This window comes from Dreissena polymorpha, chromosome 1 (genome assembly GCF_020536995.1).
Source record: "Dreissena polymorpha isolate Duluth1 chromosome 1, UMN_Dpol_1.0, whole genome shotgun sequence".
NCBI lineage: Eukaryota > Metazoa > Mollusca > Bivalvia > Myida > Dreissenidae > Dreissena > Dreissena polymorpha.
In genome coordinates, this window is record NC_068355.1 from 208,921,058 (window position 1) to 208,944,106 (window position 23,049).

At 33.9% G+C, this 23,049-nt stretch overlaps 1 protein-coding gene across 8 annotated transcripts in view; it reads left to right on the forward strand.

Moving 5' to 3' along the window:
* LOC127864805 (ATP-dependent 6-phosphofructokinase, platelet type-like) overlaps positions 1-21,251 on the forward strand; it is a 35,399-nt gene extending 14,148 nt beyond the window's left edge. The window contains exons 13-24 of one of the 8 annotated variants that reach the window (XM_052404681.1): positions 19-165; positions 3,120-3,140; positions 5,815-5,844; positions 8,143-8,166; positions 10,450-10,520; positions 11,229-11,319; positions 12,694-12,846; positions 17,220-17,384; positions 18,189-18,253; positions 18,658-18,872; positions 19,211-19,316; positions 20,332-21,251. In XM_052404681.1, coding sequence (XP_052260641.1) covers positions 19-165; positions 3,120-3,140; positions 5,815-5,844; positions 8,143-8,166; positions 10,450-10,520; positions 11,229-11,319; positions 12,694-12,846; positions 17,220-17,384; positions 18,189-18,253; positions 18,658-18,872; positions 19,211-19,316; positions 20,332-20,467 — 1,224 coding nt within the window. In that variant the 3' untranslated portion in view covers positions 20,468-21,251. The remainder of the gene's footprint in view (positions 1-18; positions 166-3,119; positions 3,141-5,814; positions 5,845-8,142; positions 8,167-10,449; positions 10,521-11,228; positions 11,320-12,693; positions 12,847-17,219; positions 17,385-18,188; positions 18,254-18,657; positions 18,873-19,210; positions 19,317-20,331) is intronic. The other 7 variants (XM_052404682.1, XM_052404683.1, XM_052404684.1 and 4 more) reach the window with 7 other exon arrangements.
* The last annotated feature ends 1,798 nt before the right edge of the window (positions 21,252-23,049 follow it).

Consider the following 23,049-nt stretch of genomic DNA (forward strand, 5'->3'; position numbering starts at 1 on the left):
TTGGTTGTTTCTCTCCAGAATAAACAGAAGTTTGCTATAATGAACATCGGAGCCCCTGCCTGTGGTATGAACGCGGTCGTGCGCTCGTTTGTTCGTCTGTCTCTTGCAAACGGGTATACAGTTCTGGGAATTCACGACAGCTTTGATGGACTTTTGTATGGAAGGGTAAGTACAGTGTCTAGATTTCTTGCAAGATACCTGGCTGTTATTTGAGGCTTCAGTTGGAAACTATCATATCTGAGCCTGTATTCACAAATCTCCTCCAGGAAACCTGAAAGTTATACTTTTAAATCAAAAAATTTTATGTGAAAGCCATGGTTTCTGGGTTTTCTGTACACAGCATGAAAAAAATGTTAGAAGCAATATTTAATTGCTTTAGACAATTTAATGCTAAAATACCTTAACAGGAAACATAAATATCTAGAGAATTATACATTTCATTTAACCCTCTACCACTTAGATACGTATTTTGACGCATTTGTTGTCCCTTTGAAAGTAAATTTTAATTAAAGACCGTTCTTACTAAATTCAAATTTTAAAGGCTTCATTTCCAAACTTTAGATACTTATGAGCAGCAAACAGCATAAAACCTTAACAAACTGCAAGTGGCTCACAAGCTGTTCTGGTTTCATGCTGTTTGCAAGAAATGTTTAAGTTTTCCCGAGGGAGACATGTGAATAAATAAAGTCCCTGATAAAGAAATGTTCAGTATATGTTATAATTTCGAGCTTATTTCTTCAGTTTCTGTTTTAACTTATTTGTATTAAGAACAATTTGTATAGAAGACTTAATTTACAGTTTAATGGTTGCCTGTTTAATAAATTTGCCCCACGATTTTTTGAAAAAAAAACTCTTTATAATGCTCAGTTTAAAGAATGCTGGCTGAAGTCACTTATTTAATTTATAATTGTTAAAAAGTCTTTATGTTGTTAAGTTCACTTAAAATCATCTATATTTGAAGTGTGTAATTTTAAGTGACATTTATGCACTGTTTATTCTTTATAAAAAAAAATCAGCTTATGCTTATTCTTAACCCTTTCAGTGCGGGAACCGAATTTTAAAGGCCTTTGCAAACAGTTTGGATCCAGATGAGATGCCACAGAACGTGGCGTCTAATCAGGATCAAAACTGTTTGCTATTCTGATAGTATTCTTTGAAAAAAATAGAAGAAAATGCTAATTTGAGAAATTCTGCAGACAACATTTTAGCAGACGACAAATTTCCCAGCATGCAAAGGGTTAAGGCTTCATTCAGACTGTAAGAAAAATGAAGCTTGGATCATAATGAAAACGCATGTATATTTGTGAAGCACATGGAACACTGTACACTGAAATGCAATGTTTAATGGCTCTTTATACATGTTTGCATTTACAAGTAATATGTTTATTGCACAATTTGTTGTTGTATGACTTCTGCTTACTTATAATCCCCTTCAAGTAGATTTTAATTTTTATTGCTTATCCCTGGTCATGATAACACAGTGCGCTTAATGCATGTGTTTTTGAATATCTTTATGTTGCTGGTATTTCTGTCGAGGCCATACCAATATGATTTATGGAAAACAACTGCCAATAGGGGGATGTTAAACATAACATCAAGTTTGCAAGGCCTTATTCTGTGAAATACATTTTCAGGACACCACTTGCGCAAACTAAATTTAAGAGTATTTTTTATGCTTGAAAAAAACGTTAAATGAAGATAGGTCTGGCTTTTTGTAATGATATGCCTCTTACAATAATTGTTGCTATTCAACATGTACAGACAGCTGGCATGGACAATAGGCGCCAAAATGTGTCTGACCTAATAGAGGAGGTGACAAACCACTAAAGCTGCAGTTTGCTCAGTGCTGTGTTGAGTGCAATGTAAAGTGTGGTTTTTGAGAGCATCTGTCTTAATCTATAATATATCCGAATATGTTTGATATTTTGGTTGTTCAGTTGTTGTTTAACAATTGACAAATTAATATCATGCATCATGAACTACTGGCTCATGTTATTTTGTCAGCTATAGTTAACCTTATTTCCTACCCTGATTTTGTTTAAGAAATGTTTCATCAAACACCACTTGATTTCACTTTTGAGACTCTAGCAAGGTTCATTTACCATGCATTAAAACTTTAACAGAACATTCTTTGTTTTGCCCAACCATTTTTATCAATATTATTGGTTACTTTTGACTTTCTAACAACTGCATTATACTGAAACTGTGGCAGCTGTGTTAATTCCAATAAGAGTGATAAATATTACTTGATTTCATTGAAAACTTATGTCAAAATAGCAAAGGATTTGTTTTAAAAAAAATCCCAGCTTTTTTTTCTCTTTAAGAAATTCATTAAAGCAGTTATTGATTTGCAATGTCAAAGACGAGCAATGGATGACCTATATATATATATATATATATATATATATATATATATATATATATATATATATATATATAGATAGATATAGATATTAACATATATACATTCAAATTCATGAAATCAAAGCTCTACTAGGCTGTCTGAAAGGTCATTCACTGATTACCTTGCACTGTTAGTCTGCAAGTCACAATGGCTAGTGTATTTTAGCCTCTTTCTGGGAATAATGGGCCCAATCCATTTGCTTAAAGTGTTGTCCCAGATTAGCCCTTGAAGTCTGCAAAGGCTTATTGGGGATTCCACTTTCTGCGTAAACTGGATTTTCATTTAGAAAAGACCTCTTTTCAAAGAAAATTCCCATAGAAGCGGGGTGTTATTGTTAAATGGCCTGTGTAGACTGCACAGGCTAATCTGGGAAAATACTTTATGCACATACCCTTTCCCACATAGATATGTTTTTTGACGCATTTTTAGTCCCTTAGATAGTAACATTTAATTAAATACCTTTCTTTTTCAATTCAAGTTTGGAAGGCTTCATTTCCAACCCTTAGTTACTGATGAGTAGCAAACAGCATAAAAACTGAACAGACTGCGAGTTACTTGCAGGCTGTTCTGGTTTTATGCTGGTTGCAAAGGCCATTTTTACTTTGCTTCTTGTGGGGGAAAGGGTTAAGCTCAGTTGTTCAAGAACGAGGCTCATTAAAGGATGGGATTGGCTTCATATTTATGTTCTTATCCATACAATGTTTCCTTCCCACAGACCTCTGATTTGATAGAGCCGGTAAGCTATTATACCCACACATTTGTATACAAGATACCTTCTGTATAGCTGCCTAGAAAATTCAAGTCATGATTGATATTTTACACTCTTGAACTTTTAGTATAACTATTGTAATGTATGTATTGTATATCTTTATCACTCAGACTTTTTGACAGCACTTTTGAAAAAAAAACGTAAATAACTTGAAACATGATACATCTATATATGCTTGCTTACCTTAGTATCAATGCTGTTGGAAAGTCTGTTCTTTCTTTAGTTAGTATTTTTTATTGTATTATTTGATGTGATTTCTTTTAGTGATTAACTGTCACTTAGTTGTCTAATTGTGCATTAACATAGTACTGACCTGACCACCAAATAGGTGTTAGCGGATCTCCACAACTTTAGAAACCACCATCTTTTCCATTGGTACCAATGCTGGTCGATTTGTATCCACCAATGATAATTGTGTTCACATAATAGTTTGAAATGGGATGTGATTTAGAAAGGATTTCAAATGTGTCAGCGTTGTTTTTGCCGTTATATTAGTGTGTGTGTTTTTCAAAAGCTCATTTCGATGTAAGTAAATGAACACAAGGTGTAAGTACTTAAAATAATGTGCTTAAAAGACGTCAACTCTTAATGACTTTGGATATTAAATACTGATCAATATATAAAATAACGATCAATAGACTACAAGTTAAAAATCAATAAATATGTTGTCTTTTGCTCAAAACTGCTTAAAATAGCAATCTGTTTCTTCAACTGAAGGGTCAATCTTTTTGCAAATGCTGTGAACTCTTTTTGGCTATCATGAGACATATAACTTGTGGGGCGTTACATGGGACAACAGGGCATAATCCATGTATGTAAAGTCTTATCTCAGATCAGCCTGTACATTGCAAATGTCCTAGAGAAATTCGTCAAAAAATAAAAGAACAACAAAAGTGGTATGAGTGGTCCCAGATAAGCATAACACGGGCTGATCCAGTATGATACTTTATTTGGATTCATGCTGTCAAGTTTTCCCACAACGCGCCTGATTGGCAAATTTAAGTGTTCAAATTTCACAAATCTTTGTGGTGCCCATGTTGATGACAATTAACAGAAAAAGTTGCAAATCATGGGCGTTTTGGGGAACCTACTAGTAAATACTAGTAAATGTATCAGAAAAGTTTACAGTTATAGTCTTATAAGTCTCAATATACAATATAACTTCTTTAACTCAAGAATGGATTACTCAAAAGCCTTCAGTAGCCTCAACAAATCACTTAGTCCTTACAAATCATTAATACTTTGGTAAAATAATCACCTTAATCTAAAACATCAATAACCAGAGCACATTTGTTAGTTCCTTACATTTTTCAATAATTGTATTTGAGCCGCGCTCTGTGAAAAGGGGGTTTAATGCATGTGCGTAAAGTGTCGTCGCAGATTGGCCTGTGCAGACAACACTTAATGCCTAAACTGGATTTTTGCTAATAAAAGACTTTCTTTAAACGAAAAATATCATAAAAGCCGAAAGTGTCATCCCTGATTTGCCTGGACTGCACAGGCTAATCTGGGACGACACTTTACACACATGCATGAAACCCTCTTTTCACAGAGCACGGCCCATTTAAATTTACTTCCCATACCTCTTGTATAGGTTTTTGTCTGAAGCAATGTAGAGATGCTCATTAATTTATTTAAAACTTGTATTTATGTTTTTTCTAGATTTAATTTTGTAATAAACTTTAAGACAACGAATAATGCTGAAAATTTACAAGTTGTCTTGAGCTTGTATTTTTGAGGTACAATGTATAAAATTTAATAAACATTTCCAGTGTTTTGATATAATGAATATTTCTCAATGTGGAAAGCCCATTTACTTAAAAACCTTAAGACAATATACATGTATCACTTCACCTATTGCATATGCATTTTAACTTTTTTTTTTATTTAATTGACTTGCTTTTTATGTCCACGAAGGAGGGCATATAGTGATTGCACTGTCTGTCTGTCCGTCTGTCTGTCACACTTTTGCGTTTAGGTTTCAAAAAATGCTCATAACTTCTATGTCGTTTCATATGTAACCTTCATTTTTGGTATGCATGTGTATATGGACAAGGCCTTTACTTACGCACAACAATTATGACCCCTTTGACCTTGAACTTAGGGTCTGTGTTTAGGTTTTGAAATCTGTGTTTAGCTTTCGAAAAAGCGTTTTTCGGGGGCATATGTCTTCCGATGGAGACAGCTTTTGTTCTTTAGGTGGTTAAAAAAGTCAGAAATATTCTTAACTGAATCATCAAAGGTTTGTCAACAAATGACGGTTTGCTTTATTCATGGCAATTAATTGACATAAGCAAACAGTTCTAGGTTCTAGTACTGGATTGGTGGCACAATTTAACACTTTTCTTTTGCACACACCCTTAGGTTCAAACGTTAAACAATGTATCTGAAATAGATATTACCTGTAAGTCATTTGCCTGGAAAACCAGCCTTCAAGCATTTGTGTAAAGTATCATCAAGGTTAGACTGTGCAGTCCACACAAGCTTATTTGTCAACATGCCAGGTTTTTCTTAGAAACCTGCTCAAATGTTAAGCACATAAAATCATTTTGACCAAACCTTCTACAGGTTTCTTATCAGCAAATAACACATGGCGTATTTCTTCATCGTCTATATGCTTCTCTTGATTCTTTTCATCTAGGATCAACAGTCCAATGGATATATTAGTTGTGTAAGCCTGCTTCAAATATATTCAAAATGCCAGATGTAACTGAACCGGACATTTTCAGTGTGCATGACATTAGAAAGTGGGAAGATTTTTGTTTACAATAAAAGCTTTTCATAAAGGTGGCAAGTCTATTTTCAGCATATTTTGTGGGGAAAATGTTTGCTTGCACATAATTGTTGTTTTTTTTATGTTCTAGTCATTTGTTCATTTTAAAGCATTTTTTTTCTTCATTGTTACATTGTATTCCTTTTTAAATTGGAAACACACTTCTTTCTTTACATTTTATAATTAATTTTTGTGTGAATATATCTGTTATAATTTAAAGAGCTAGTTCTGTCATTTCAAAGTTATTTACATACTGGGAACAATCAACTGTTATTGATCTCAGCTGTTCATTCCAGAAAACAGACAACACTTTATTCACATTGAAAGTGTCCTAGCATTGAAGCTCATAGAATTTCCCTCCTATGTTGATAAATGCACAATAACCAATAGTATTATTTTGTCAATGTTTCATCTCACCTGAGCGCAAAATTAATCTTGGGTAAATTGTTTGGGTCATATCTGTCTGTGTGCTATCATGAAAACACAGATTTTATTAATTTTGTTTTAAATGATATAAATAAATAGTTGTATAAATAGATGATGAATTAAGGTTACCTACAATGTTAGTTCTGGTCTGCAGCTCTATTCATAAATAAGCCACTATTGTGTATGTCAAACAAACTATAATTTACCTATGTTGTTCCACATTAAAAACATTTCTTTCTTTAAGAAATTTTGGTTAAGACAATGTAAAAAAAAACACATTGGTTTATTTCAATGTAGTTCATGAATATAATGGAGACTTCACCAAGGTGTGCATACAGGTTCCATTATTGCTCTCTAGGGTATTAGCAAGGTAGAGAAATATTTAGACAAGTAAAAAGGATATTTGCGGTTTTCCAAACAATTTGATTGGGTAAAAAATAGAATATGATTGCTATATTAGTAGTTAAATATCATCTGCATTGTAGATCCTTTTTTCTTTAGTAGAAGGCTAATAAATAGGGATGAAAAAAGTATTTGAATATTCGAATATTCGATTGAATGGTCAGTATTCGAATAACATAATTGATATTCGCATATTCACTATTTTTTCAAACGTAATTGCCATAATCTTTAATGACCTGCGAGCCACTTACTAATTGGCCCCTGAAATCATTTGGGATTAACATGTTTGATGTGACGTTCTTCGTGTCAAACTGATAAAGCGGCCCATATCCGCGTTGATTGCGCAATGCAATATACACACTCTAAGAAAGGCCCCGAACTGTTATGTGTCAATGGGGTGCCAATTAACGGCTTCAGTTGACTGGCGAATAATAATTATGTGTGTGTGATCACAGTATGAACAGCCAATGTGTGAATTACTCAAATTGCGCAATGCAATATACACACTCTTAGAAAGGGCTCGAACTGTTGTTTGTCAGTTAGATTCCAATCAAGAGCTTCAATTGACTGGGGAATAATATTTTTTCATAAAATAATGTTTGAAAATTGCATACATTCTAAGCGTAGAACAGTTCATTTAATTTTATTAAATATCATTTTGACCCCTTCATCGCTTATTTAAAAATGTCGCATTGACTATCAGAAGGATGTAAATTTATCTTTCCGTGAATAAGTTTTTTTGATTTCATCTTAATACTTACGTTCCGTTATAAAGGTAAATGACCGCTGTTTCATGATGCGAATGTATGTATGGATATCAGGACAAATAAATGTAATAAATTCTATGACATGCTTTTCCTTCTTTTTGTGCCCCATTACAGTATAGTACGGTCATAGTATTAGCCGACAGCGATACAATTATTCGATAGCAACGCTAATAAACAGCCCCGTATTCAGCAAACGGATATAACTCACAAAACAATAGAAGTTAACATAGAAATAAAAGTTTCACTCTTTTCTGATATATTTCGCCTAAATAGGCTTTTTCAAAGTTTGTTTTTACAATTAAGCTACATTTTCTTTTTGTTTCTCATTTTAACAAGTATATATTCAATTGTATTTCTGTGTCAATTTATATTTTATATCCCTACTGGATACAAAACTGAGTAATTGAAGTTAAATCAATCCAGCAGTTTTTTTTGCGAATATTTGAATATTCAACTGAATGGATTTGCGAATATTCGAATACCAATTTAGGTATTCGATGCCACCCCTACTAATAAAAGATAGCGTGTATTACTTACAATATGATTGTTATGTATGACTAAAAATGTAATCAAGCAATGGGCGACGTTTTGTTTTAAATAGGTCCATGAAAACCTCGAAATTGGTGTATGTATGAGCTTAAACATAACGGAAGTGTACTATACCTTAGAGAAGTCATCTTTATCAATAATCATGATTTCAATGTGTTTAAATAAAATTTAGTATAACCAAGATTTGTACCCTTCCTACCCATCAGATAATGTAGCCATTTCACTTTGTCAAATTTCAAAATGTGCAACTTGCTTCAAAAATAAATAATTTGGCTGTAATTTTTGTTAAGAAAAATTACATTACCCTGCATGTTTCCCTTCACATTCTGCCGTCACTTTTTATTATGAATGTCCTTTTTTGTCTTATTCCTGTGTTTTCTTTTCTTGTATTTGCTTTTTGCATGCATTTTTTTCAAGTGGATAACAGAATGTTTTAATTTTGATTTTAATAGACTATAACCAATGTTATAAAATACTATTGTAAATAATAAGCATCGTTATAGAGTGGCAAATTTATTAATTTGACATTTGCATATGGTACAATTTAATTGAAACTTCAAACGTTTTTATATTGTTATTATAAATATGTGTGCTAGAGGTTTAACGTTTGTATATTGAATCTGCTTGGCATAGTATTCTAGTCATCTATATATTGTGGCATAATTTGTTTGATAACAGTGTTTTTTGGCCGGCTAGCGAAGTTTGTAGAGCGCTGGACTACAAGTCCGAGGATAGCGAGTTTGATCCCTGGCCCAGACACATAACTTCTGTAGGGATTGGTCCTGAAATCCTTTTTAAGGCCCTTCTCCTCCTGCCTCTGATGAAAGTAAGGCAGCTGTTAGTTACTGGCAAAAGTGTCTGCACTTAGTACTGGTTAACCTGCTAGCCCAGGAAAAGTAAGGCAGCTGTTAGTTACTGGCAAAAGTGTCTGCACTTAGTACTGGTTAACCTGCTAGCCCAGGAAAAGTAGGGCAGCTGTTAGTTACTGGCAAAAGTGTATGCACTTAGTACTGGTTAACCTGCTAGCCCAGGTAAAGTAAGGCAGCTGTTACTGGCAAAAATGTCTGCACTTAGTAGTGGTTAACCTGCTAGCCCAGGAAAAGTAAGGCAGCTGTTACTGGCAAAAATGTCTGCACTTAGTAGTGGTTAACCTGCTAGCCCAGGAAAAGTAAGGCAGCTGTTAGTTACTGGCAAAAGTGTATGCACTTAGTACTGGTTGACCTGCTAGCCCAGGAAAAGTAAGGCAGCTGTTAGTTACTGGCAAAAGTGTCTGCACTTAGTACTGGTTAACCTGCTAGCCCAGGAAAAGTAAGGCAGCTGTTAGTTACTGGCAAAAGTGTATGCACTTAGTACTGGTTGACCTGCTAGCCCAGGAAAAGTATGAGTAATAGTTGATAATCTGACTGCTATAAAATGACTGAACTACTATTGAAAACAGTTTTAAAAGAAAAATAGCAAACCAACAAAACAAGTTTTCTATGATTTTGGCATGAAAGTTATTGTATATTATGTGTTATTTGAGGCGACTTACAAATTTTTATTTTTACTAACAACAGTCTACTCATCTGCTCTTGTAAACTAATAAAAATATACATTTCCTTGTTACATGTATAACCATGCATTTTATTCTAAATCTGTTGATATTCTGATAAATTGAAAAGCAAATTTGAAAAGCTGCTCTGCAGCTTCGCTGGCCACATATGACCCAGGACCCATTCTTGCAAGACCCTGCTCATATAAAACAATCTATTTATTTATTTTTCCATAAGAACACAGTTGGGTATTGATATGTAAGTACTTATAATTTACAGCAATATTAAGGAAACTCTTCCATTTTATTCATTTTGATGCAGCAATTAATCGATATTTAGTCAAATATATGTTATATATATATTGGAGCAAGATGAATTTGTATGTTCAATATGCTAGTCAAATTCTCTATGTAACTTAAGTTCAGTTCAATTCATGACAAAACAATTTAGACTTTTGTTTTATTTTTTGATTATAACAGAACACAAATATAATACATTTTTCAACAGTTTACTTTAATTAGACCTATACAAGCAGATGAGAATCAACAGTTTTAAAAATCAAATAATATTGAGTATGCTATTGAAAATGAGGCGTGGTACAACTAGGCTTAATAAAAGTGCATGATCCACTTAGTGTCTGTGAGCAAAAGTCAATTTTAATACAGAAAGTGCTGCCTACATTGTATTTATGTTTAAAATGGACTTAATATAAATTTCTCAGATATTACACATTACGCATCAGTATTAAGGTTGGTTTATCCACTTCTCATATGAAATTTTGCCTCTCCCACCAACTGATTTACTGGTGTGTAACCTGCTGTTGCTAGGTGAAGCCAATGAGCTGGACAGAGGTACAGGGCTGGTCAGGACGAGGTGGCTCTCTATTGGGAACCAAGAAGTGAGTAACTTTTTTTCAAACTCAAATTTAAATGATCATTTATATTTTTGTTATTTTTGTTTAACTCTACTTTTATAATGGTTATTTATTAACCGTTTGATATGAAATGAATATACTGTGTTTTAATCTGTTGACGCCAATTTTTGTTGACATTTTCTGTGTATTATGTAATTTATCTATGTATTTTTGCTGTTTCCTCTGTTGTTGTTAATATATAGTTGAGTATGAATACTCAATTCAGTGTGTACATTAACACACAACACTCTCGCGAGTAATTTATTATTATCTTTATTTACTGTATTTTTTCACGCATGTATGAATGTGTGAATGTTTATATTGATCACGATGAGCTGTTATATGCTTAAGTGAATAAAATATTTGTTCTGTCCTGTTCTGTTTATATCTCCTTGTTTGATATCTTTTTTTGTTGGTCGGTCACTTGACAGGACACTGTCATGTTTATTCTCTAAGACATTTGATGGCCTCAGTTTTATTATGGCTTAAATTATCTCGTTGAAGCAGTTTCTGCTCCCGCTCCCAATCTTCAATAGTTTTTTATCCAAATCTTAACCAAAATTAAAAAAATAATTTTAGACTGAAAATTTCCTTTGGGATTTGACATTTGTATCTGCTTTATGACAATTGTCTTTGGAATAGGTGACACACCTTTAGGAAATAGTCAGAATGCTTTTTATCTTCCCATTTTAGGGTGTTAGCAGGAAAGTATGGGCTGGACAAGATTGCAGAGAAGATGAAGGAACATGAGATTAGTGCCCTTGTCATTGTGGGAGGCTTTGAGGTACTGGGGCCTTCAGCATCAAATGATTTTATCATAAGTTAGGACGCATCTTTGGAAAAGTTAACCCTTGCATGCTGGGAAATTTGTCTTCTGCTAAAATGTCGTCTGCTGAATTTCTAAAATTAGCATTTTCTTCGATTTTTTTCAAAGAATACTATCAGAATAGCAAACAGTTTGGATCCTGATGAGATGCCACATTCTGTGGCGTCTCATCAGGATCCAAACTGTTTGCAAAGGCCTTTAAAATTCGGTTCCCGCACTGAAAGGGTTAAATCACTAAGCGCCACTAGACTCTGTGAGAAATTATTTTAGTAATCCTATTAATGTAATTTCATACTGGAGCATGTTTTGTCAAAGTACATTTACAAGGTACAAATGAACTGTGTATCTGATTTTAACAAGTTTATATATGAGATGTGCTGTTGGAAAACGGGGCTTAATGCTTTTGCGTTAATATTTGTCCCAGATTAGCCAGTTCTTTTTACATAGGCTTATCAGAGATGACAATTTCCACTTCTTTGGAATTTTATTGTTTAAAGGAATTCTCTTCTAAACAAAAAACTGCTGAGGCTAATCTGGGATGATACTTAACCCACAAGCAATGCTGCATTAAGCTGGGTTTTCCATGCAACTGGTTCATCTTTAAGTGGGTACCGGTATGTGGAATGAAGCTTGTGTAAGATACACTGTATAATATATACCAAGTGGATTGGTAATTGCCCAAATGACCACATACAAAATGAAATTTCGTTTGAAATGACGGGATTGGATAAAAGTTCAAATGCATATAAATTTGATTGACATTATTTGAAGCATTTTTGATTCTGGGCTCTTACTAAACAACCCATTCTAAGACTTAACCCTTTGCATGCTGGGAAATTTGTCGTCTGCAAAAATGTCGTCTGCTGAATTTCTAAAATAAGCATTTTCTTTGATTTTTTTTCAAAGAATACTATCAGAATAGCAAACAGTTTGGATCCTGATGAGACGCCACGTTTTGTGGCGTCTCATCTGGATCCAAACTGTTTGCAAAGGTCTTTAAAATTCGGTTCCCGCACTGAAAGGGTTAATGAAAATACCTCAGAGTTTGCCTATCTGCATGCAGGCTAGAGTGGTTCTTATATCATTAAAATATGATTTTTAACTTAGAATTATATAATTAAAGATGATAAATACCATAGATATACTTGTCTCTAAATGTTTTTATTTTAACTAAATTACAGTTACCGTATAGGAATATTCTGTATTTCAAGACTTAAGTATAAGCATTTATTAGTGAATACAGTCAATGAGCAAGTATTAAATTCCAAGCTACCAACCCAGTCATCTACTACACAATTCTTAATGTAAATGTCCACCCCTTTTTACTCATAGGCTTACCACAGCGCCCTGCAACTGACAGAGGCTAGAGACAAGTACGACGCATTCTGTATCCCCATCATTGTGATCCCCTGTACCATCAGCAACAACGTGCCTGGGTCTGACTTCAGTCTGGGAGCAGACACAGCCCTAAATGAGATCACAGATGTAAGGGCTTCATCTGAGTCATGTACTGGGAAAACAGGGCTTAATGCATGTGCATAAAGTGTGTACAAGATTAGCCTGTGCAGTCTGCACAGGCTTATCTGGGACAACACTTTTTGCACATGCATTAAGACCTAGTTTCCGAGAGCAAGACTAAATTATTTCAGCTGTCTTTCTCTTTATATATGTTTTACCCCAATCCTATTATTCTACAAATTCCTTTTTTTGAAGATACAAAGTCCTTAATACATGTATCTCCAACAAGAAAAATATTTTTAAAAAGGTATAGGGTGTTGATTGTGGTTTATGTTGGTGAAAAATATATCAATGAGATCAAAGATAGTGAATGTCTTTTTTTCTGGGCAGTTTTTAACTTTATAACATGCAAATGAATTAGGGGGTGTTGCTGCAGATTTCGTGGATTATTTCACATGAATAAATTGTTTTGACCATATATCTATAAATACAGAACAGAAATACAAAAGAAGAATTGAAATTAATTGAAAACATACAAGTCAACCGGCCACAGGCATATCATATGTACATATTTGAAATATTTATAAGTGCGTTCTTCGAACAGACCTGTTTGAGTGGTTAGAAATTGTTTTTTTGTCTTTGATTATTAAAAGTATCATGAATCATTGAGCTCATGCTTAATAAATTGGTCAGTGTGGTGGAATCACTCTTATTAAATCAATCAAAATGGTACTTATCGTGGAATTGTTAAAAATGTATTAAGAATCTATTATTGAGATACTACATGTATAATAATATCACCTTATATCTTTATTTAAGATATTTCTGGTCAAAATAAATTTAAGTCCACCTAGTTAACTCAATAGCGTTTATATAGACCAGTTGAATGTTATTGTTTACATTCGGGATTTTCCGCGCATGCGCACTGGCTGGTTGGCAAAAAACACTGGTCACAGTAACGTAAAACATGTATACATGTCGTTTGTTTAGTCAATAAAACGATACAAAAAAATCGGAAATAAACATTAAAACTCTTAAATAATAGTGCACAAATATAATATTTAGTACCAGTGCTCCAGCTAGGATTTGAAAAGGGCAGGGGGGCTTTTTTGTGAAAAGGGCACTTTCGACGCGCAGTATTTTGTCGAAAGGGCACTTTCGACTCGCAGTATTTTGTGAAAAGGGCACGTTCGAGCGCGTGGGTGTTTCTGGAATGCTTCCTATTGCATGTTAATTTATATGTTATAAATAATTGTATTATTCCCATTATTATTAAACCATTCAAATATAATGTCTACAATGAGGATTAAACTTATTACAATGTAATAAGAGATTTATGAATTATCAAATTTAAAAAAAAAAAAAAATAATAATATTTTTTTATTTTTGAGGGGGGGGGCAGGGCGGAAGTTCGGGGGTGCAGGGCGGAGGTTCGGGAGGGCAGAGCGCGGCGCCCTTCGATTTAGGCCTAGCTGGAGCACTGAGTACCAATAAATGTATTTTCATAAATATTATTTCCTCTGTATAAAAATACGAATTAGTTATTAACATCAGAGTAAACGTGGTCGGAAGACTTAAAATTACCATTTCGTTTCCATCGAATGACAATATCATAAAGTTTAGCATACATATGAAAAACAAGAACTGCATATTAAGCAAATTAAACTGTCTTTGCGTGCATTCTCTTTACTGGTGACACGGAGTGATAACAATCTAGCATTTTATGATAAAAAATCTATATATTAATTAATTTTACGCAAGTATTTTTTACCCTTTTGTTGTTTGCTTGTTTTCATGATGTCATTTCGTACACTACAGAAACATACAATCTTAACACGTTATAGCCGAGTTTACATTTGTCGGTACTCGTTAAATACGTTAATTGTGTAGCAATGAAATTGCACAATATTTTTAATTTATAGTTATTAACACTCTATTATTATGAGTAAACAGGCTAATATATACATACACTAATTCCTGTTAATCCATTTCGGACAAATATCTTCATTTTTTAAATATGTTAAAATATTTTATTAAAGCAACTGTTTCGTATTTTGGCTTTACAATTTTGCTTAGATGATCGCTCAATATGCCAAGAGATGACCATGAGGTATCATAAATTGTGTTTAATGACCAGACACTTGTATGCCACATGTGGTTTATGCAGGGGCCCAAGAATAGGTCCCTGGATTTATGACACCATGTGTTCTTTGTAATTGTTTGGACAGTATCCGATCATAACGAAATAATCGCTTTATGATGAACAAAGGTGCAATAAAACACCGGGTTAAAAACGCTGAAACAAAGAGTGTCAAAATTGGTGTGAATAATTAAATAAAAACAATTACATTTATCAAGAGAATTTATTTAATGTGTAACAAGGCAAGTTTTTACAGGCATAAATGTTCAAATCAGTTACTATATGTTGCGTACATAAAGTCGATCTATTTGCTGTTTGTTTACATCCTTATTTTTGTTGGTTCATTAAATTTGATTTATTATGAAAGAATTTCAATATCAGAGAATTTTTTATCTAAAAAATGGTCGCGAAGATGTGCCAAGTAGAGATTTTTATGGTAACCGCATACCGCGCTTGTATATTGTGTTCCACTCCAGAGTTCGTTTATAGTAAAAACAAATAATAACAACAATATAATCGTTCCAAAAATGCATTTCCTTGCACGCTTATGTTTTATTCAGACATAGTTGGTAAAATTATATTTGATATATTGCATGATTATCAATAAAAACGATGATTATTTCAACCTTCTCTATAAGCGCTTATATGAATTTCACATCTTTTTGCCAACCAGTGGACGGAGTCTAATATTTGCAGGTGCGCGTGACGTCACTCGTCCACTGGTCTATAACAATTCTCTAATTGACCACAAATTGACTTTTGATACCTTGCGAGGTGGAATGCGATGCATGAAAGTGAGGTAACTATTCCACCGCTGGAATGATGCCTTGTTTAAAGCTTAATAGTTTTATATGTTTAACAGTAAATTTCGCCAACTGTTATAAATATTTTGGTCAAAACGAATATCAGGATAGCAAACAACACTACTTATATGATATTAAATAAACAAGTGCATATAATATAATATGGAAGTAATTACTAAATATGAGGTCATAGCCTTCAAGTACAAACACTCTGGCGCTGATAATCTTCTAAATATAATGGGGCACATTCAAACTGTATTGAGAGTTGAATGTGAAACAGTACTATCCCTCAAGTCTTTTCATTAGATATAAGATTGTTTTATACTGAACACACAGTTTACAAAACCCACTGTAGTACCCTTTTCATACCCTATTCTTCAGAAATTAGAAAGTTGATTAAATTACTTATTAATGTAAATATGATAACTGTTTATAAATTTATGTTTTCAATTACGTACAGTTTATGGATTACAGGCTGGAAATTATATTCAAATTTAATTTGACACTAAGGTCAGCTAATGTGAAAAGCTGGGTAAAACAGCTATGCCCACAATATTTCATGACTAATTTGTAGCCTATTGCTTTCTTTTTCATTAACAAGAAATGGTATTTGTTGGTGTCATTTTGCCAGATTTTCTTGCATATGTTTTTTTTTCAGTAATATTAATTTAAATCAACTAGTTGAATTTATTTACTGATGTATATTTGTTTCAATGTTGGTAACAGAACGTTAAAGGTATACACATGGGTCGCACTCTGAGAAAACAGGTTGAATGCATGTGCTTAACCCTTTGCATGCTGGGAAATTTGTAGTCTGCTTAAATGTAGTCTGCTGAATTTCTAAAATTAGCATTTTCTTCGATTTTTTTTCAAAGAATACTATCAGAATAGTAAACAGTTTGGATCCTGATGAGACGCCACGTTTCGTGGCGTCTCATCTGGATCCAAACTGTTTGCAAAGGCCTTAAAAATTTGGTTCCCGCATTGGAAGGGTTAAAGTGTCGTCCAAGATGTTTGCACACTTATCAAAGCACTTTCTGCCGAAACTGGATATATGTCAAGAAGAGTCTTCCTTATATCCACAATATACAATGACTGCAGAAAGTGTTGTCCCTAGTGAGCCTTTGCAAACTGCACAGCCTAATCTTGGACGACACTTTATGCACATGCATTTAATCCTTTCAGTGCTGGAACCGAATTTTGAAGGCCTTTGCAAACAGTTTGGATCCAGATGAGACGCCACAAAACGTGGCGTCTCATCTGGATCCAAACTGTTTGCTATTCTGATAGTATTCTTTGAAAAAAATAGAAGAAAATGCTAATTTTAGAAATTCAGCAGATGACATTTTAGCAGAAGACAAATTTCCCAGCATGCAAAGGGTTAAACCCTTTTTCTTCATATAGCGCAGCCCAAATTCTGATGGGGTGCTTATTTTACCATGAATGTACACCCACAGATATGTGACCGAATCAAGCAGAGTGCAACAGGCACCAAGCGTCGTGTGTTTGTCGTGGAGACCATGGGCGGGTACTGTGGCTACCTAGCAACCATGAGCGGGCTTGCAGGAGGGGCAGACGCTGCCTATATTTTTGAGGACAAGTTCTCCATCACAGATCTGAGGGTAGGTGGGAAATTTAGCCACACATGGCACAACATTCCTTTGTTAAGACACACAGACTTATGCCACAAAACTTGTTCTAATTAAAATGTTAATTGCTCTAACCTGTAACCTCTAAATTGTCATATTGGGCTAGAGTTTATATTTTATATTGCCACTAAAGAAGCGTGAAGTATTTGCACCATCCATCTTTGGGTTGGTGTTATTTAGACTGAATCCGTGTGTGGGTGATTTCGTTTGACAAAGTTTTGTTACTTATTAAAAATGTTAATTCCTGGGAGGATTTAAAGGAATAAATTAAACAAAAACTCCATAACAGCAAAAAGTGTAATCCCTGATTAGCCCGAGCGTACTGTGCATGCTAATCTGTGTGAATGCATTACTAATGCTAATTGTTTCAAAGACCAGCTCATTTATATTTCAATTTTTAGCTTGGCTGTTTTCAGAGAAAATCCGAGGTATTGTGATAGCCAGCTAGTCGTCCGCTGTCAGGCGTCGTGCTAAAACCTTAACATTGGCTCTAAAATCAAAGTGCTTCCACCTACAACTTAGAAAATTTTTATGTAGATGCACCTTGATGAGTTCTACACGCCACACCCATTTTTGGGTCACTTGGTCAAAGGTCAAGGTCACTGTGACCTCTTAAAACAAAACTAAAAAATTGTTTAACTGCACCCGCAGCTGTGTGTTGGCATCCGCTGTGCGGTGCTCTTGTATGTAGATTATGGTTTTCGTAATCCAGTCAGTGCTATTGCAAATCCATTGACTAGCAGAAAGGTGTATTATTTAAGAGTTCTTATGTTTTAGGACGATGTATTCCATCTAAAGAACAAGATCATCAGTGCTGGAGTTCAGAGAGGAATCGTCCTACGGTATGGTCAATATACATCATAAAGCTATCCCACAGGGAGAGGGTATATTGCAGCTACCTTTTTCTTTGGTCAATCGCTTTGTTGGTCTGATTGTTTGTTTGAATACAATCAAAAGCAAGTGCCACATTAAGCAGTTGAATAGCCACTTAAAATATGTTATCATCATGAAGTGTACCGGTAGATGTTAAAACCACTTTTTATCCCCAGTGATCCATACATTCATGAGTATTTTAGCAGTAAATAAAGTTGACAACCATGCAGTGTTGGGCTATCAAACTGTTTTACTGACCAGCTCTTGTTTTGAATATTTATATTTTTATCATTTTAAGAAGTCATGTATGTTTATGTTTAGCGTTGGGGGTCATACATGTTTTTCTTATGTAACATATAACATACATTTCTAGAAATGAGTATGCCAGTCACAACTACACAACGGAGTTCATAGAGCATGTATACTCGGAGGAAGGCAAGGGCGTGTTCACATGCAGGAAGAACGTCCTGGGTCACATGCAGCAGGGTGGGGTGCCGAGCGTGTTTGACAGGAACTACGGTACCAAGCTGGCAGCCAAGGCTGTGTCCATGCTGGCTCAGCAGGTGCATGACAACCTCACAGAGGATGGTGAGTAGATGCAGAGATAGTATCAGGCTTTTAATCTGTATTTTTTCCTGCTGAAATTGTGCTTCTTTTCCATGTAATACTGTGTATATTTCATGTTAAAAAGTCCGGAATACTCTCAAAAATTAGCATTATAACATTAACTGAACAAAATTGTGTTTTTCTGAAATTTTGTTGTAGAAGAGATCTTAAGACAAAAAAATCTCAAAATTGTTTGTCTTTAATTAGCCAGTTCAGACTGCACAGGCTAATATGTGATGACACTTTATGCACATGCATTAAGCCCAGTTTTTGCAGACAAGGCTCACTGTGGAACAAACGGGTTACATTCTGCATTGCAGGGCGAGTGTTCACACGAGACCCCTCTACTGCGACCCTGCTTGGCATGAGACGGAGATTCCTCGTGTTTACACCTCTCACTGAGCTGAAGAGAAACACCGACTTTGAGTAGGTTTTAGTTTTGACCAGCGTATGACTATATTTACCTTGTACCACATAGATATTCACGCATTTGTAGTCCCGTTAAAAGTTATATTTAATTGAAGACCTTTCTTACTATATTCAAGGTTTTAAGGCTACGTTTCCATCCCTTAGATACTGATCAGCAGCAAACAGCATAAAACCTGAACAGACTGCGAGTTACTGGCAGGCTGTTCTGGTTTAATGCTGTTTGCTCATAGCCATTTGCACTTTGCTTCTGCATGGGAAAGGGTTAAGTTTTTATCAGGGCCTACTCTCCTTTTTGCTGGATTTGCCAAATGCTGCGAACAAATATTTTTGCATAATGAAAATTCTGGTTTAATGTGAAAAACACATACAGCTGTTGAAGGTGGCTATGGTGTATTGGATATGGAAGTCCAGAGTTCAATCCAAGCTCAGCACGTGTTCTTAAGAACAAGACACTGTAGCTCTTTTTCTTTCCAAGAAGCGGACTTGAAAATGTCTGAAGAAGCCTATGGCTTAGGCTTTTGATGCAAAATAGCACAAATTGATGAATTAATATAGTGAATATCTATATTAAAAAATATATATTAATGTAAAATTTAATGAAAATATGCCTCTCAAGTCCATAGTTTTAGTATTTTATGCTTAATATGGTTTTAAACATGTTTTTGCAATGTTTCATTTGGTTTGTATACAGTTTTAAATATTAAGTATTTCCCTATACATGTATACAGTGTCAATTGTTATTAAGACTGGGAGTAGATGTTTAAACCCATATTTTATTCATTAACCACAATCATACAGATAACATAGGAATTCTTGATTTTCACAGCATGCAGAATTCACAATACTAAACCAAAAAGGAAAAAATCATGTTGGAATTTCGAACAGACGCCGTTTTTTCGGAAGAGACCCCCCAGAAAATATTGTAAAAACTAAGGGTTGGCTATTATACATGCAATATATATCGATGTTATATTTATATGAAAATGGATATACCATTATGCGTTGTTTTCAGGCATCGTCTGCCCTTAGACCAATGGTGGTTGAAACTGCGACCGTTGCTGAGAATTCTGGCCAAACATACAGAGAGGGCTTACGTAGTGGAGAGTTGTATATCAGATATGCATGATATGGAGGAAGAGGATTATTAGAGACCTTGGTCACCATTGGTTGATTTAATTGTGTCACTGATTGTGATTGGTCTATTCAAATTTTTAAAACAGCTGAATACTTTGAATGTCTAAATAGATCAGTAGGGTTAAAGGTGTACTCAAGACTCTCAGTTTTTTAAAAGCTTTAATATTCATTATTTGTTTTTGTTGCGTATTTCTCAGGTGACACAAATTAGAAATCAGATAAATTGTATGTACATGCTAATGTGTATTGAGCAATTGACATGTCTTAAATGCAGTGAAAAGAAAAAAGTGAACATATTATAATTAACAGATATGTTTTTTTACCTGCTTGCTTTGATGTTTGAAACAGTTTTCATGGTTGGCTTTATTTATGACCATTTTGCTTTGAATCTTATGCTACCCAACCTGTGTTTGTGTATGGTACACAAAAGATTTGGAGGTGTATTCACTTTGAGATTATCTGGAAATTGTTATTTTATCAAGAAAATATCTTATATCTATGGTAGTTTGATCTAACGGTGTTCTTTTTATATGGAAATGTGTTAAACTTATGTACATGCATTACTTTATTATTAAGTATTTCACTTTGTTACTAACTGTTAAAATGGTGTTCCTTTCTCTACTGTACTTAACTACAAATGAAAGATTTCCCTGTGGAGATTTGTAAATAACATTTGACAGCATTGACAAGTATTAATGAAACTTCTAAGAAATGTCTTGAGCTTTGCGGACCTGAGTATGATTGCATGAACTCATTTCAACGAACTTGCTTTAGTTTTCAATAGTGACATAAATAAATAAATGAAGAGCCGCTATGTTTAACCCTTTCAGAGCTGGAACCGAATGTTAAAGGCCTTTGCAAACAGTTAGGATCCAGGTGAGATGCCACAGAACGTGGCGTCTCAGCAGGGTCCAAACTGTTTGCTATTTTGATAGTATTTTGATAGTATTCTTAGAAAAAAAAAATCGAAGAAAATTCTAATTTTAGAAATTCAGCAGACAACATTTTAGCAGACAACAAATTTCCCAGCATGCAAAGGGTTAACTAATATGTATTTAGGCAGCAGCTGAGTATTCTCTATTATTGAGTATTATAAATAGTGAGAAATAGCAGCTTCATTTTTTAGTATTATTGTATTTTTGCTAACTGGGCTACTACATGGAAATAACTCACATAAAATATTATGAAGTTGTTTGTGTGTGTTTTTTCATAGTTTTGATTTGAATATTCAGATACAGGTTTATTATACATGTTTGAGAACAAACAAATCCAAATGTTATTTGATTGAAAAAAGAACATCATCAGCTTCATCTGTAACTTAATTGTGTGTTGTGTATGGTTTATATATTTGTGTGTGCTACATGTATGTATGATCTATGTGGTATTTTTGCCTTTTTATCTGGGCAAGGAGTATTTCATGTCATTTAAGCCTTTACGACTTAAATACGTATTTTCATTCATTTGTAGTCCCTTAGAAAGTCATATTTAATTTAAGATCTTTCTTACTAGATTCAAGTTTTAAAGGCTTCATTTCCAAACCTAAGATACTGATAAGCACCAAACATCATAAAACCTGAAGAGACTGCGAGTGACTCGCAGGCTGTTCTGGTTTTATGCTGTTTGCACATAGCCATTTTCACTTTGCTTCTAAGAGGGAAAGGGTTTATGTCCATGTTAAAATGTCTTATTATATAAAGTATTGATTGTGCAATTGTTTATTATTGTTTTACTGTTTTCATATAACTGTGAGTTTAATCAAGGAGTATTAACAGGTTAATTTAAAAATAACGTATGTGTTTGTATTTTGTTTAATTGGGAATTTTAGAATATGACAATTTTTGATGTTACATATTTAAACAAGAGTGCTTCAGTGTATTACTGGTATTTATTTATTTTTCTTTGACAAGCCTTCAATATTATATCAAACTCTTTCTTGTAATTCCGGCCGAAAAGGCATTAAATACTAGCACATATATTAACATGATGTGTTTATGTGTCCAGTCTATAGCCCTTTTAGCTCATGTTTGTCTGAATACCTGTAAACAGTATTCTTAGTTGTGGGTGTTCTCATGCCAAGATAATTTGACTACAAGGAAAATCAAAGTTTTTACAAATAGAAACATAGAATTTAGAAAGATTGTTTTATGTTTTTCTATTTTAAATGCTTGTTTTGTGTTAAATTGTTATGTGATTAACATGTTATGTTTACTGATATGTGACTTGTTTATCCCTGCTTAGATTTGCGTAGGATAGTTAATAGTTACTTCTGTTTAAAACGATTTTGTATTAACTCTTCCCATTTGTTTTTACATATTTTTGTTAAATAAATTCTTTTTAAAACCTATTATTTCTTTTGTCCTTCTGTCTACATCGTTAATGACCTACTATATTTTGTTTCCATTTGAGCAACATATTTGCATGTCGGATATCTCAAGTGATACTTATATTGTAAAAAGGTTTTTAAGTAAAAGTAAAACTATTTTACTAACCAAAGATTTAGTGAAACTGTGCCCTTGCTGAAGTGTTATTTTCATGTTTAGCTAAATCTGTGTTTTTGTTTTTCATATAATATCGGAAATTTACCAAACACGTAAAA